This window comes from Leuciscus leuciscus (assembly GCF_965113295.1).
Source record: "Leuciscus leuciscus genome assembly, chromosome: 4".
NCBI classification, from domain to species: Eukaryota; Metazoa; Chordata; class Actinopteri; order Cypriniformes; family Leuciscidae; genus Leuciscus; species Leuciscus leuciscus.
This window is the reverse complement of record NC_138728.1, coordinates 8,294,257-8,309,387: the sequence shown is the minus strand read 5'-3', so window position 1 is coordinate 8,309,387 and position 15,131 is coordinate 8,294,257. Positions and strand designations below refer to the sequence as shown.

The 15,131-nt window shown below is 37.6% G+C and overlaps 2 protein-coding genes across 3 annotated transcripts in view; one reads left to right on the top strand and one right to left on the bottom strand.

The window, feature by feature from the left end:
- The window catches only part of utp20 (UTP20 small subunit processome component), a 39,741-nt gene that overhangs the window by 1,900 nt on the left and 22,710 nt on the right, over positions 1-15,131 (bottom strand). For both annotated transcript variants that reach the window (XM_082166207.1, XM_082166206.1), the window contains exons 43-59: positions 14,887-15,043; positions 10,241-10,339; positions 9,992-10,159; positions 9,745-9,911; positions 9,516-9,657; positions 8,715-8,831; positions 8,412-8,582; positions 8,205-8,333; positions 7,869-7,979; positions 7,686-7,765; positions 7,522-7,591; positions 6,558-6,740; positions 6,344-6,475; positions 6,133-6,265; positions 2,280-2,461; positions 2,115-2,186; positions 47-373 (exon numbers count right to left, since the gene is read on the bottom strand). In XM_082166207.1, the coding sequence (XP_082022333.1) occupies positions 47-373; positions 2,115-2,186; positions 2,280-2,461; positions 6,133-6,265; positions 6,344-6,475; positions 6,558-6,740; positions 7,522-7,591; positions 7,686-7,765; positions 7,869-7,979; positions 8,205-8,333; positions 8,412-8,582; positions 8,715-8,831; positions 9,516-9,657; positions 9,745-9,911; positions 9,992-10,159; positions 10,241-10,339; positions 14,887-15,043 (2,440 nt within the window). The remainder of the gene's footprint in view (positions 1-46; positions 374-2,114; positions 2,187-2,279; positions 2,462-6,132; positions 6,266-6,343; positions 6,476-6,557; positions 6,741-7,521; positions 7,592-7,685; positions 7,766-7,868; positions 7,980-8,204; positions 8,334-8,411; positions 8,583-8,714; positions 8,832-9,515; positions 9,658-9,744; positions 9,912-9,991; positions 10,160-10,240; positions 10,340-14,886; positions 15,044-15,131) is intronic.
- On the top strand, positions 10,435-12,482 carry LOC309496274 (beta-1,3-galactosyl-O-glycosyl-glycoprotein beta-1,6-N-acetylglucosaminyltransferase 3-like). Its single transcript, XM_082166266.1, has one exon. The coding sequence runs from the start codon at positions 11,000-11,002 to the stop codon at positions 12,305-12,307; it is 1,308 nt and encodes a 435-aa protein (XP_082022392.1). The 5' UTR covers positions 10,435-10,999; the 3' UTR covers positions 12,308-12,482.

Here is a 15,131-nt window from a genome sequence, read left to right as displayed (position 1 = left end):
TCCATCAGTTTCATTTTCTAAACACAAAGACAGGTTTAACACTCACCTTCAAAGGCTCTTTAGGCGTGTCTGCGGCTTCTCTTTTGGCCAGTAATGAAAGCTTATTCATCACCCAGAGGAGAGACGGTGGCTTGTCCTTCTGCTCCTTATCTTCCTCTTCTCCTTCATTCCCCTCCACTTTATCTGTCATGTCTTCCTCTTCTCCTTCCCCTTCATTCTCTTCTTCTCCTTCCCCTTCATTCTCCTCCGTTTTAATTGTCGTTTCATCCTCCGCATCCTCTACCTCCTCCTGTTCTTCAGTTGGGTTCATGGTATCTGACTCTGGTGAGATGAGGTAGATCACCTTGGCCACATAAAGCAAGTTCTTCACCACCTGATCAAGGAACACACAACAGATCAGGGCCCGTATCCCTAAAGATTCTGAGAATCCTCTCAGAGAGCTCCTAACTTAACCTAAAAATTCCTTGCCAGGAGTTTTAGCTTAGAAGTGATTCCAGAACATTTTCAGTGAACTCTGAGCAAGGAATGGATGGAAAATCCTATCTTAGTGAGGAGGTGTGGTTGACCCCGTTGCTAGGTATGAGTCATCATTTCAAAAGCCGTGATTGGTTGATCCTACAAGTTTGATGAAAATGAACTTTTGGTGATAATGAGCAAAGGATGTACCCTCAAATCAATAAACATAATTATACACTCAAATCTTATGCAGACTGTAATTGTAAATAATATTTCACATTCAAGAAAATGAATAGTAAGCTGTAGGGGTTATAGCCTAACATTAGAATCTAAAATATGTGAAAACTTAAGCTCATTACACCCTGTTCAAATAATGATTCATGTCTTATTTGCTCATATTAATATCCTAGCTGGCATATTTTGTACTTTCACTCCCATATGGACCCCATTGAAAACAAGATGGCCGATCTCAAGGGGCTGTCCTTAATGAAGTAGAAATTGCAACGTTACAACTCAGTGTGGTCTTAACGAGGGTAACACGGCTCAGCTTTTATCAATGTCTGTGATTGCTGGCTGGTCTATTTATGAAGGCTTGTTAACAAATATCCTACAAACACAGAAAATGGAGAAAAAAAGGTTTTGTGCAGCTGCTTATGGGAACTCCTAAGCCACTAAAAGTCCTCTTCCCTGCTCTTAGCAGATCTCGCCTTAGGAGCCCTTTTAAGCGCTAGGAATCTTGAGGAATAGCTTTTATATTAACTGGGATTTTCGTGTCACTTTTAGGGGAAATTCTAAGAAAACGTCATGACTCTGAGAATTTTCTTAGAATTTGGCCGCTAGGAGCCACTTTTTGCACAAAAATTCTTTAGGGATACGGGCCCTGATCACCATCACAGATGCTTTGAACGGTTTCAGCAGTTTTTGTCATTTCAATCACACGCTCTCCTCCAAAAGCCCTCCCTTTGAAGACAAGCCAGCCAATCCAAAGCCAGCCAATCCAAAGCCAGCCAATCCCAACACGCGATTCAAGAGTTTGTTTTTTAACACAATATTAATTCAGCATGAAAATAATGTCTGAAGGGAATTTAATGTCTGTATGGATTTTGGCCTGTGGTTGAATCTAACAATTAAAATCATTTTATACAGTTGCATTTTATAAATGTCTACATTTTATCCCCCCCCAAAAAAAAATTTCCAAAGGTTTAGATATTTCGTAACATAAATTGAAAACACTATATATAGTAATTAATAAAATACAGCTCAAACCTTAAAATTAAGGTTCACTGTCATGACCAACATTTTCTGTTTAAAAAAATAAATAAAATACTCATTATACTCGTTATTTTAGTTTTTAGTAATTTGTAATTTAGTAATTTGATAAAAAAAATATATTTTGCATGTTCATTTTAGTTTCATTTTTAGTAATTTTTAATTAAGTTATTTTATTTAGGTTTTTCAACTAAAATGATTCTATTTCAGCTTTATTTCAGTTAAGAGAAAGGTTTTTTAATTAGTTTTATTTGTAGTTAACGATAATAACCCTGATACTAATTATAACATCATCAACAAAAAAAATATTTAAATTAAATTATTATATAATATTATTAAATAGAAATATAATTAAAACACAACAACAAACATATTTCATTATCTTCTACCTGCTCCCCAGCAGAAATATCCAAGAACTTGGACTGCAGTTGGTAACAGAAGGACAGAACCAGCTCTCTCATCTAATGGTTTAGAAATGGAAAAAAGAGGAATTCATTTGTTAAAGTCTGTTTTTGTGAAACGAGGGGTTTAAGTGCATGTTCTCAGACTCTTGCCTTGTGATAAAGGTTGTCTGTGATGAAAACAGTGGCTACAGGGTGTATGGTTTTATTCTCCTGAGAACTCCATAAGGCCAGCAGATCCTCAGGTTTATGAGCCGCAAACAGCAAACCAAAGATCTGAGAGGCGGTCAGCCAAACCCAGGAATGAGGGTAACGCAGATGGGAATCAATATGACCTGGAGAGAGAGAGAGAGAGAGAGAGAGAGATCATGATGCATGTGTGACTATTGTCATTTGCTCTGCTTCATAAGTGCATGTTTATTTAACTCTTTCCCTGCCATTGATGAGATTTTCTGTCAGTTATGACAACGCTTTCCCTCTATTTATGAGTTTTTCTGGATATCCCTGGTAGGGGGCGCTGTTACACTGTTCTGGAATAGTACAAGCATCTCCGAATCCAAACACAAGCAAAGAAAAAGATCTGTGTAAACCTGGGTACCATGATGGTAGTTGAACAAACTCAGGGTTGCAGGATTAGTTTTGAGTTGACCAATCCCACCAGGCCTTGTTGGTACCATGATGCTGATCATCAACTCTCTCTGTCAACTCAGGCTTTGATCCTGAGTTTAGGAGTTTAGGTGTGACATCAGTAGCGAACAACCAATCACATGCTGAGAAAGAGTGAAACTGCGATTCACTTCTCTCTTCTGCAGAATATTACGAGATTGAAAAATTTAAAGAATTTAAACAAATTTACACAGCAAGAAGAAAATAGCAGTCTATGAAAGAGGACAACTAAAAGAAAAAGTCTTGCTATATCAGTGCAAGTAAAAGTTTTGAAGTTAGTTTATACAGTTGATAAAGGTATAGAGAGAATTGAACATTTAAGCTCAGATGTAGTCATTTTAAAGCGTGACTATCGCATCAGACATGTGTCACTTTGCTCACAGCTGATTGGTCCAAGTTCGGTTTGCAACCTCTTACCTGGAACATAACCTTCCCCAGACCGGGTTAGCCGTGGAGCGTAAGTTACTATGGCGATGAACACTGCTAAAAGCCAAACCACTTTCATGGTGGCTAAAACCCAGGGTTGGCGCAAACTAAAACATATCGGGCTAGCCATCTAAACCGGCTTCATGGTATATAGGCCCCAGGAGTGGATAGTTGTTGTTTACACACATGTAAGCTAACATGATCTTCATACATTCAACAGCATATAAATCAAAACAGCATTATTACAGAGAAGAAAAAAGCACGAAAAGATGCAAGATTTAGGGGTGCTGATGGGCTCGATCTACTCCATCTATGTGTTGACCATCATTCTGAATTCAATCCGGATGTAGTCTTTGACAAAAACATGATTTCTCAGCTTTCTGATTTTTTTTAATAATTTTTTTTATGAAACTAACTCACATTCAAGTGTTGATTTAAAAAAAAAGAATGAAACTAGAATAAAATGTTTTTTGATGTTGTTGTTGTTTAAAAGCAAAGGCTCTGTTCTGCTCTGCTCTCAGTGTTTACATGTACAACAAAATATTCTAAGAAAGGTTTTTTTTTTTTTATATGATAAAAAAAATTTGACGCTGGCTGACAAGTGCCCCTATCATGCTATTTTAAAGGTTTGTTTTGGAGGGCTCCTGCAATAGGTTAACAATAACATGCATCCAAAAACATTTTAATTTTCATTACATAATATACATTTCAGCATCACGTCATTTCTAACACTGTCTGAAACAGTTCAATCAAGGATTCTATTTCTCTAAACCCTTCCTTCCTGAGTGCATACTCTGCTCGGATTGGTCAGATGGCCCAGTCTGGTGTGATTGTTTTACAGCGCGTGTTAGAAACGAAACCCCCCCATTACCATATCTGAATTTCAGCTCCTCAGCACTTGATACACAGTGATGCGAACAGTAACGATGGCGTCGGTTTTACCATATCAATTCCAGTGCGAGTCCTCAATCATTGGAATTACAGCAAAGTGGATTTGCGCAGAAAAAAACGACAACACAAACCAAACTCTTCCAGGCCTCAGCTGCAACTGCAGTGTTTGAGCCACCCCGGTGGGTCAATGTAGATGTTGTTCACAGCAGCCAATTAAGACCATAGGCTGGCATTATGCAAATTTGTGACAAACCTACATAGGTTTGTGTAGGAAGTAAGACTGGATTTACTGACGACTCGATTCAGGCAGTTCAGAATCAGTTGTTTCTTTTGGGAGACAATAACTCAATTTAACTGCACTTTGATCAATAGAACTTTGCAGACCTTTTGCATTCACAAACAGCTATTACACACCACACGAAAGGTCATTTCCGAAAAACCATAAATAACGCTGGCAGGGAAAGAGTAAACACTGACTTTCTGAATGTGTTCATACCCCAGATGCTAGAATGAGTGATCTGCTCCAATGTCTGTTTAAGAGGAACAAGGGGTTGAGTAAGTAATACAGGGATTACTACCAGAGTTACCACTTTATCACCCACAATGACACAGTGCACCAAGCGTTCCATCAGCATTAAACACGCAGTTGAAAAAGTACAGAACCAAAAACTAGTTTGATTGAATATGGTTTTGTGTGTTGACTCTGGTGAGATTATAATGTTGCGTTCTATCTGGCTTGGTTTGTTTTGTGTTGGAGTATACAGGGAGTATTGCATGACTACATTTTTATCAGCTGATTCATTTCTGGTTGTTCAAACAAGAAAAATCAGCAAGGACTAGAGTATGTAAAAAAAAGTATTTGGGGCCTAATTGATTAACACTAGGTTTAAATCGGCAGCATAATTATCAGCAGGCAGCATACTTGGACTCACTGATAAAACACAGTTAACATGCTTGACCACCACACCACTCACTGCAGTCAAGAGATCTCCACAGAGACTGAATTATCAAGCTGACCCCAAGGATTCAGACATGCCTGTGATTTATGTTTAAAATAAGTTAAGACTCTGAAGTTAAAACAATAAGTGGCCGATATATTGTCTGAAACAAATTGTGTCAACTACAGAGTCAATACAGCAAATCTTATCGATATATCTTATCTGTCAGAGCAACAGGTTGCCGTTCATTCTCGACAGACTTGGTCTTACAGTGGCAGATCAAGAAAGAAATGTGATACCAAAAGTGTAGCTTGACTAAATGATATTCATAAACACTTCTATAGACAGTTATAGGCCTAGCTCACAAAGATTTCAGTACATTTCTGTATAACAAGCTGGGCTAAAGATAGCGTCTGGTTGCGGCATCATAGATCTGTAATTCATTATACTGAAAGAGTTATAAAACAGTGACCATTTCAAATCTAAAACATTTAACAAGCCCACATGCCTGGAAAATCATAAATAAGAGAGCCACAAAAAACAACTTGATTTGTTTTTCCCAATATTGAACTTATAAAACAGATTTAACCACACAAACTAGGCTTACATGAAAAGAGTTTAATCTGCAAATAAAATGGATATCACAAAAAGGAGGTACAGCATGCAATGGCTGTTCAGACTGCCTCATATTTGATCCTTTAGTTTCTGGACCGACATATCAAACTGGTGTGACACGGAACAGCACGATGGCCTTTCTTTCGAAAACCATGTTGTCTCATCATGTCGACAACACAAACCAAACTCTTCCAGGCCTCAGCTGCTAATGCAGTGTTTGAGGGCGGGTCAATGTAGACGTTGTTCACAGCAGCCAATTAAGACCATAGGCTGGCATTATGCAAATTGAGACAATAACTCAATTTATCTGCACTTTGATCAATAGAACTTTGCAGACCTTTTACATTCATAAACAGATATATTAAACACTACACTACACGAAAGGTCATTTCCGAAAAAGCATAAATAACTATAAAAATAAAACGCTGGCAGGGAAAGAGTAAACATTGACTTTCTGAATGTGTTCATACCCCAGATGCTGTTGAGCAGGTCTGCAGGTTTGTGGAGCTCCAAAAAGCTGCAGTCTTTGATGAGTTTGACGACGAGCGTGAGGTAACCGAACAGCAGTCTGTCAGCAGCCTTCTCATCCTCCTCTTCCTCAATCTGATCGATCATATCATTGGCATTGTCAGACTCAAAAATCATGCAAAAGAACTCCATAGTATAAAACTCTGCACTCACGTCCTCGAAGTTGGAAGTGCGGATCTCTTTCTCGATGAGAGGAATCAGGTCATCCAGTCTCCGGCTGAACTTTGCTCCTTCAACTTCCACATACAGTCCACAAACCTGAGCTCCCAGTCTCCGCAGAGCCGGCTGCAAAAGCACAAACTGTTAAAACCCAAACACGTTTCAGCAGAACTGTATTTTTTTTTGTCAACATTGTTTTCCTACTCACCCTCTCGTCTGTAATCCAGCTGTCAACCAGGTTAAACATGGAATTTTGACGCTGCAAATCCAACTGATTCAGCAGAGACTTGATGGCCAGAGCCGCCATTTTCTTACATGATGCAGAATCATCGTTCAACATGGCCAATGACAAAGGCACAAAGAACAAACCGCAGTGCTCTTGCAAGAGATCCTGCGAACAAAGAACAGATTAATCCTCCAATATCATGAACGTAAAGAAAAGAATGAATCTTTTTGCCAGTTTACTTGCATAATGGAAAGCATTTCCAAGTCAAACAGGTAGAATTTAAAGGTAGAATTGGACCTTAATTTATCCAGCAGGATTTCACTGGAAAATGCCAGAATAGAGCAAGATTTTGGCCTTTAGGGTTAACAAATTAACTGATTAAGTTCCAGAGGCACAGCTATTATTTTTCCATAAACATAAAATAGCTATAAGATATAAAATAGATATAAAATAGCTTGCTCTGCACAATGAACAATAAGATCAGGAATGTGCATGTTTATAATGTAATGTTCAGGATTTTAGTTATAGTTCACTAAAAATAAAAGTTTCTTGAAATAAAATAAACATCAACTGAAATAAAATATAAAGTTACAAAGGCACATTTTCGTTTCATTTTCATTTAGTTTAACTTGATGTTCTAAAAAACACTAAAAATTATGTAAAAATTTAATTATATAGACATGTTTAAAAAAAAGATGGCATAAACACAACTAAATTACTTAAAATATAAAACTAAAATGAAAAAGAAAAGGTTTTGGTTGAGGGTTAGTTGCATGTAAGTATGCATAATTTACTGTTATTGCTATGGTAAGTACATGTAACAAGGACACTGTAAAATAAAATGTTACCAAATAAAGTGTAACCATTTCAACAAAAACTTTAATAATAGCATTGCATGACCATTCCCACCCTCTCTCTGACCTTTCAACTGGTTTTGATACAGTACCTGAGGAAATTTCAGGAAAATGTAAGCCATCAATTCAAGGGCAGACTGTCTCCCAGTGTCATATTCATAACTGAGAATAAGAAAAAAAAAGATTTTAATTTGCCTCACATGATGGGAACAATTCACATCCGTCTGGTATTAATCAGATACTACAAAAAACATACGTAAGCTGAGCAACTATGAAGTCAAAATGTTTCCTCAGTTTCTTCCCCAGTGGATAGTCCATCAGGTACTTCAGGTAGATCTGCAGTCACAGGACAGATATCAGTCTGATGATAGTTACGACAAGCAGGACCAGAATAAACCTGGATGATGAGGATGATGAAGATTGCAATATCCTGACTGACCTGTCTGCAGCGCATGCGGACCTGTTCGTTTGACCCGTCAATGGCAAACTTGGCCAATTTTTTCATAACATCCTCCATCTCGGGTACCACCAGTTTCCTGGACAGAATCGCCTGCAAGACAAACAAACCCAAAGAAGGATTTAAAAACATTTTTGATTAAGACTGATTCAGTAGTGAATCGTCAGTTTGACTCACTAGCCCCTTTCCCACACTGCAATCCCGGTAAATTACCATAAAATTACCAGAACTGGTCATTTTACTGGTCAAACCTGCTAATTCCAGGTTTTTCATGACCAAAGGAAACCCACCAGGAGTAGATGAGTAGGTTTAACTTACCCTCAGGAGGCCGAACGCAGTGGCTTGGCGACTGTGATCATAGATGTCCTCCTCAGCATATCCCAGAAGCACTTGCAGCTGTGTTTCTGTTATATGTTTTGTCACACTCTTTACCAAAACAGTTATGGCCTATAAAACAGAACATTTCGCGTTTAACATTTAAAACGAGGACGTAATAAATGTGAAAGTGGTGAGGGTCTCACGCACCTTAAAGCAGTTCTGAACCAGGGGGAAGTTCTCGCCACGGGCGGCTCCAGCTTTGGCGTAGTCCTTCAGCAGGACAAAGAGCTGCTTGGTCAGCTGGTCGTAATTCTGTTCCACTGCCGGGAGAGGAAACTTCAAGATCCAGATGAAGGCCTGCAGAGCCTCGGTAATCACCTGATGTGCACAAGACACAGAATCTTTTGCTGTATTCATGCAACCACGGGTGTAAAAAGGAACAGGGGCGCAAGAAAAACTGATTGTGCACAATAAAACACATTAATCAAATATATATTAAGTAGTACAGACCTTCACATGCATGGAGTTAAGACAGTCCAGGAGGAGAGATACAAACGGATCTAACATCTCCTTTACTGACGGGCCAGATGAGTTGATCTTTGAACTCTTCAGACTACAGTGAAGCAACTGCGTAAGAGACATTTTGGGGTTTAAAGCAATATTGGAACAAAATATAAGTATAAGACCACCAAATCAGCATATTAGAATGATTTCTGAAGGATCATGTGACACTGAAGACTGGAGTAATGTAAAGCTGAATATTCAGCATCATCACAGGAATATTCAGTTTTAAAGATATTAAAATAAAGAACAGTTATTTTAAATAGTAATAATATTGCTCAATATTACAGTTTTTACTGTATATTTGATCAAATAAATGCAGCTTTGGTGAGAAAAAGAGACATCTTTCAAAACCTTTAAAAAAAAAAATCGTACAGGCCCCAAACTTCAGTAGCGCAGTCAAAATAAATGTAAACAGTCTAAATTGGTTGCCATTTAGCAAACATGATTTCATTCAGTTTGGCCATGTCCCAAATGGCACTCTAAACGCTCAAAAAAGCGCATCGAGGGCACATATCGACCGCAAAGTACCCTTAGCTCACGAGTACCCTTCTGAAACCTAAATTGACCAATGACATAGCCTACGGTCTAGTGGACTTCGCGGTCACGCGCTTGCACTCGGTGGCCATTGTAAGTCCGCAAGACCGTAAGAGCATATGAAGAGTTTCATTTAAAACAGGGCAACACACATGGGAAAACTCCCATACATTCTCCCAGCAGTCAAACAAAAACCAAGGCATATCTTCTTACACTGAGTCCCGTTTCCACCAGGATGTGCATGTTTGTTCTGCTACTAAAAGCGGCTTTCACCCCTACTCTCTTAGGAGTGGCCGGCAGCAGTAAACAGCTTGGCGGAGGCAGGCGAGGGTCTGGAGGTGGACGATGCTTCTCTCTGGGTAAATATAGGATGTGTAATTGTTTAAATTAGATCTGTTTGAACCAGTGCTAATGCATCTCTGAGTGTGTGTGTGTGACGTACTTGTTCTTGCTGGTAATGAGCGGGAGACTCTGACTGATGAGTCCGTGGCAGAGCAGTAGGATGGACTGAGGGCTCAGGCTCTTATTGAGCAAAAGTCCCGCCACAATCCTCCTAAACACAGCATGCACTCGCCTCGACACCTTCAAACTGGCCGTGTTCTCAAGCACCTGAGAGGAAGATGAAGACCAGATAAGTCTCTTGAGAACTCTTGAAGCTGTTGCTGAGATGCAGCTCACTGGTCATTTACCTCTTTGAGTGGCAGGATGAGGTGGACGACGCGCTCCTGGCTGCAGAACTGTCCGAGCAGCTCGTACGAGTCGGAGCTTTTGCTGTGGCGGGCCTCCATCACCTTTGAAACGATTCCTCTGATGTCCTTCTCCTCGGCTACGGCTCCAAACAGCTCGTTGTTGAAGATCTGAGAACAGAGTTAGCCAATTAAAATGTACAATTCTTTCAAAATTATGATTGACAACGTAATATTGATGGTGCCGTTTACCGTGATAAGCATGTCCATGCATGGGTCAAGATCCCCTGCGTTCAAAGATGGTTTCAGGACAGAAAGCAAATAGTACACTGTGAAGGTCAAAACATGGACCTGTAGGGAGAAATTATACACGGGTCAATGACATTACGAAATTATATTTAATTTTTTTTTAAATTACAATTCATACAGTCAATGACTTACAAATCCTCTATGATCTAAATTCATTTTGATACGTTTTGAAGGTTGAAATTCTTTACCATAAGAACAGTAAATATGTAATAATAATGTTTTTGTGTACGTGTCTCTCAGCTGCCAGCAAATATTCGCTTCATTGCCTTTTGTTTTGTATAAATAAAAGTTTTTGTTTTACTTTAAAACTTACCGGTCTTTCCATGTGTGTGTTCCCTGACAACTGCAAACAGACAACTAAAAAAATCTACAGAACTAATAGATAAGATAAGCAGCTTCCTCAACGAGACCATTGCAAGTCTCAAAATCAAAGACACATGATGTTTTTTACATTAAATCTTTCTGAATGTTTAAAACACACTTTTTTACCCAAAAATATCTTGACAATGGCAATCAGACCTTCCATGAAGATTATAGCCACACCTCGGTTGTATAATCATTTAAAAATATCAGCCCTTCCCCTCTGTATATGATTTGCTGGCTTTCGCTTCCTGCTACATTGTTCTGGTATATTAAAAAGAGAGGCTGTTTTATACCTCACTAACGCAAGTCTCGTTTCTGGCAGGTTATAATCTTAAAGAAATGAACATGGCATTTAAGAAACAGAGGATTTTGAAAATCTCCATCCTTTCTGTAAGTACAACCGTGTTCGTCCTCTTGATGAACCATCCAGAACAAAGGACAAATTGTTCTCATAAAAAGGAGCCGGTCTTGAATCACTTATTAAAGCAGGATGTTGGAGAACTACAGGCTTGTTCTGCTATTATCCAAGGAGACATGGACGGAGTGAACAAGGACATTTTCAGGAATCTCCTGGCCTCGAAAAAAAGAAAATCCCTGCTATCCGAGTCATTCTATCTCAACGCGACCAAGGATTGTCCATCCTACATCCGAGATAGAGGGTTTCTGACGCTTTCTCTCAGTAAAGAGGAGAAATATTTCCCCATTGCTTACTCCATGGTGATCCATGAGAAGATTGAGATGTTTGAAAGGCTCTTAAGAGCCATTTACACTCCTGACAATGTGTACTGTGTTCATGTGGACCAGAGGTCTCCTGAGATCTTTAAAGAAGCAGTTAGGGCCATTGCGTCCTGTCTGACCAACGTGTTTGTGGCCAGCAAACTGGAGAATGTGATCTACGCCTCCTGGTCTCGAGTTCAAGCGGACATCAACTGCATGCAGGATCTGCTCAAGTCACCCGTCCAGTGGAGGTATCTGCTCAACACCTGTGGCACTGATTTCCCCATTAAAACCAATGCTGAAATGGTTCAGATTCTAAAACAACTGAACGGAAAGAACAGTTTGGAGTCCGAGGCTGTAGAGTCCAAAAAGGTGCGCTGGCAGTATCATCACAATGTAACGAACGTTGTGATTCGGACCGATGTTAGAAAGTCACCCCCGCCAATTCAGAGCCCTATGTTCTCAGGAAATGCTTACTTTGTGGTTTCAAGAGAGTTTGTGGATTACATCTTTAAAAGCAAAGAGACTCAAGATTTCATGGAATGGGAGAAAGACACATACAGTCCAGATGAGCACATGTGGGCTACGTTACAGCGGATGCCTTCATTACCAGGATCAAACCCTCCAAACAGAAAGTACGATCTATCGGACATGAACGCAATTGCTCGTCAAGTGAAGTGGAGCTACCATGAAGGAGATCTAAAGAGTGGGGCTCTCTACCCACCATGCACTGGGACGTACAGACGGGGAGTGTGTGTCTATGGAGCTGGGGACTTGAAATGGATTTTGAGGCAACACCATCTTTTGGCAAACAAGTTTGATCCAGAAATAGATGATGTAGCGATCAAATGTTTGGAGGCTTTTTTAAGGTACAAAGTTATTTATGGTCGTTCATTACTAACAGTTAAAAAATCTGGCATTATTTTATGATGTTTTTAAAAACATCATAAAAATAACTTTTAAAATGTTTGTAAATAAGGAAGAAATGGATGTTGATATATAAATGTATAAATGTTTAATACTACACTTTCTATGCTGGTCACATTATTACGATGCAAACTGTCAAATAAAATTTAAATTAAATTAATAGTTTGGCTTTATAAAATATTTGTAATACTTTTTTTTTTTTTTTACAGACACTTTCTTTGTGTTTCACATAATATTTAATATAAAACCAATATTTGATTATAATGAATTTAAATAAGAAAAAGAAAAATGAATTAACAGAGTACAAAAAAGAAAAGGTCACAAGAAAAGGTAAAGGCTAGGACACACCAAGCCGATGGTCGGGCCGTTTCTGTCGGCTTAGTTTTTTTTTCAGTGTGTTATAATAATGAACAGGCAGTGATTACTAACATAAAATGCATTCTAGAGATATTTAACCGATTTTTAATGATTAATGGCAAAGGCAATCGTATCCATCTGTTTTCCAAAGCTGTGACCTAGGCCTACACTTTTTTGCTGTGACTTCACACATATGCATCTATGCAGTGGTTTAGTTGAGTTCAGGCCAAATTTAAAACCTAAATAAAACTACAATAAACCATAAAAATTATAATAATATATTTTAAAATATAATACATGTATAATACCATATTGTCACTGTAGGGCAGAAACCTTGTATCTCCATATTTTGTCATTTTTAATCGTAAATCATTACTATTGGCCACCCTTTATGTCTGTCTGTGGATTTTGCAAATATTCAACCAATATAAAGTATTAAAATGAGCTTGTGACTGAAACTCTTATCTCAGTATGAACCTCATAACTTTACCTGCCTCTATTGTGAGTGAAGTGCCGCACGCAGTTTGGACAGTCTCTGCAGTGCAAGTGTAAATAAAGAACTGGTTGAGAAAGTACTTTAAATTAGTATAGTGTTTTCTTTACTCAAGAAACACTATAGACATAAAGGCTAATGTTTTATGTATTTGAGGAGCGGAGAAGAGTGTCTTAGTCTAGCATTTGTCATTGAGTCATTGCCATTATGGTCTTAAATAGCCCATTTGTAGTACTTTGTCTTTTATAACATAAGATTTTGGCCAAATGACAGAAAAAACTAAGCGTCCACAAAGCTACAGTAAACTTTATAATCTGTAAATTGATGAAAGTGTAATGCGATAAACTTACTGCCTCAGATGTGGCCGTTCTAATGACAGACGAAACACGTATGTGAAAAAACCTTGTAACTATTTGAACTTGACTTTGGTCAAATGTTAATACAATCACACATGTAAGTGTCTGACCATAAAGCCACAATATCAACTTTAACCACACCGTTTAAAAAAAAAGGGGGAAAAAAGGAAAGTGTTTTCGGCCAACAGCAACGATATATTTTATCGTAAAAAAATATGTCTGAAAACCTTTCAGAAAAGTATTAAAATGTGTACACTCAAGTGTATTCAAAGTGGTATACATACATATACAGTACAGGCCAAAAGTTTGGACACATTACTATTTTTAATGTTTTTGAAAGAAGTTTCTTCTGCTCATCAAGCCTGCATTTATTTGATCAAAAATACAGATTTTTTTTTAATATTGTGATATATTATTACAATTTAAAATAATTGGTTTTCAATTTATTATACTTTAAATTATCATTTATTTCTGTGATGCAAAGCTGAATTTTCAGGATCATTACTCCAGTCTATCACATGATCCTTTAGAAATCATTATAATATGATTCATTATCAAAGTTGGAAACAGTTCTGCTGCTTAATATTTTTTCATATCCTGTGATACTTTTTTAGGATACTTTGATGAATAAAAAAGAAAAAAGAAAAAAAAAAGCAGCAAATGTTTTAAAAATAGAAATCTTTTGTAACAACAATATGCACTACTGGTCAGTAATTTGGGGTAATTTTTTTTTCTTTCTTTTTTTTAAATAAATCAATACTTTTATTCAGCAAGGATGTGTTAAATTGATAAAGTGATAGTAAAGAAGATTTATATTATTAGAAAATATTTTTTTATTTTGAATAAATGCAGTTCTTTTTAACCTTTTATTCATCAAATATATTAGGCAGCAGAACTGTTTCCAACACTCATAATAAATCAGAATATTAGAATGATTTCTAAAGGATCATGTGAGAGACTGGATGTCACATGTGACACTGAAGACTGGAGTAATGATCCTGAAAATTCAGCTTTGCATCACAGAAATAAATTATAATTTAAAGTATAATAAATTGAAAACCAATTATTTTAAATTGTAATAATATATCACAATATTAAAAAGAAAATCTGTATTTTTGATCAAATAAATGCAGGCTTGATGAGCAGAAGAAACTTCTTTCAAAAACATAAAAAATAGTAATGTGTCCAAACTTTTGGCCTGTACTGTATGTCCAAATGGTATGACACCAGCATGTATACAAATAACATTTCTAAGAACTTGTAAATCAGAATTTGTAAGATTTCTCCTATTCAATCAAATTCATCAGTGACACACACACTCAATTTATGAAAGTCTTACATTACACACTCATGTGCTAATAAAGTCAATATTTTACCTGATACCCCTTCACTAAGACCGCCTGCATCTCGTTGAGCAGATAATGAAGGTATTGATGCCCAAGAGTCTCTATAATCTTCACCAAAGTGTTTCGAGCAACATCACGGATCTCCTGGAAACGGCTCCTCAGGTGGACGCACACTTTCAGAAGGATGCTGCATATATAAACACCAAACTCCATCATTTACCACATTTTTTGCACTGATAATCACTCAGAATTACAGAAAACATGGAATATTTGTA

Excerpts from the sequence above, each read along its gene's own strand:
- LOC309496274 (XM_082166266.1), top strand. The coding sequence starts at position 11,000 with ATGAACATGGCATTTAAGAAACAGAGGATTTTGAAAATCTCCATCCTT.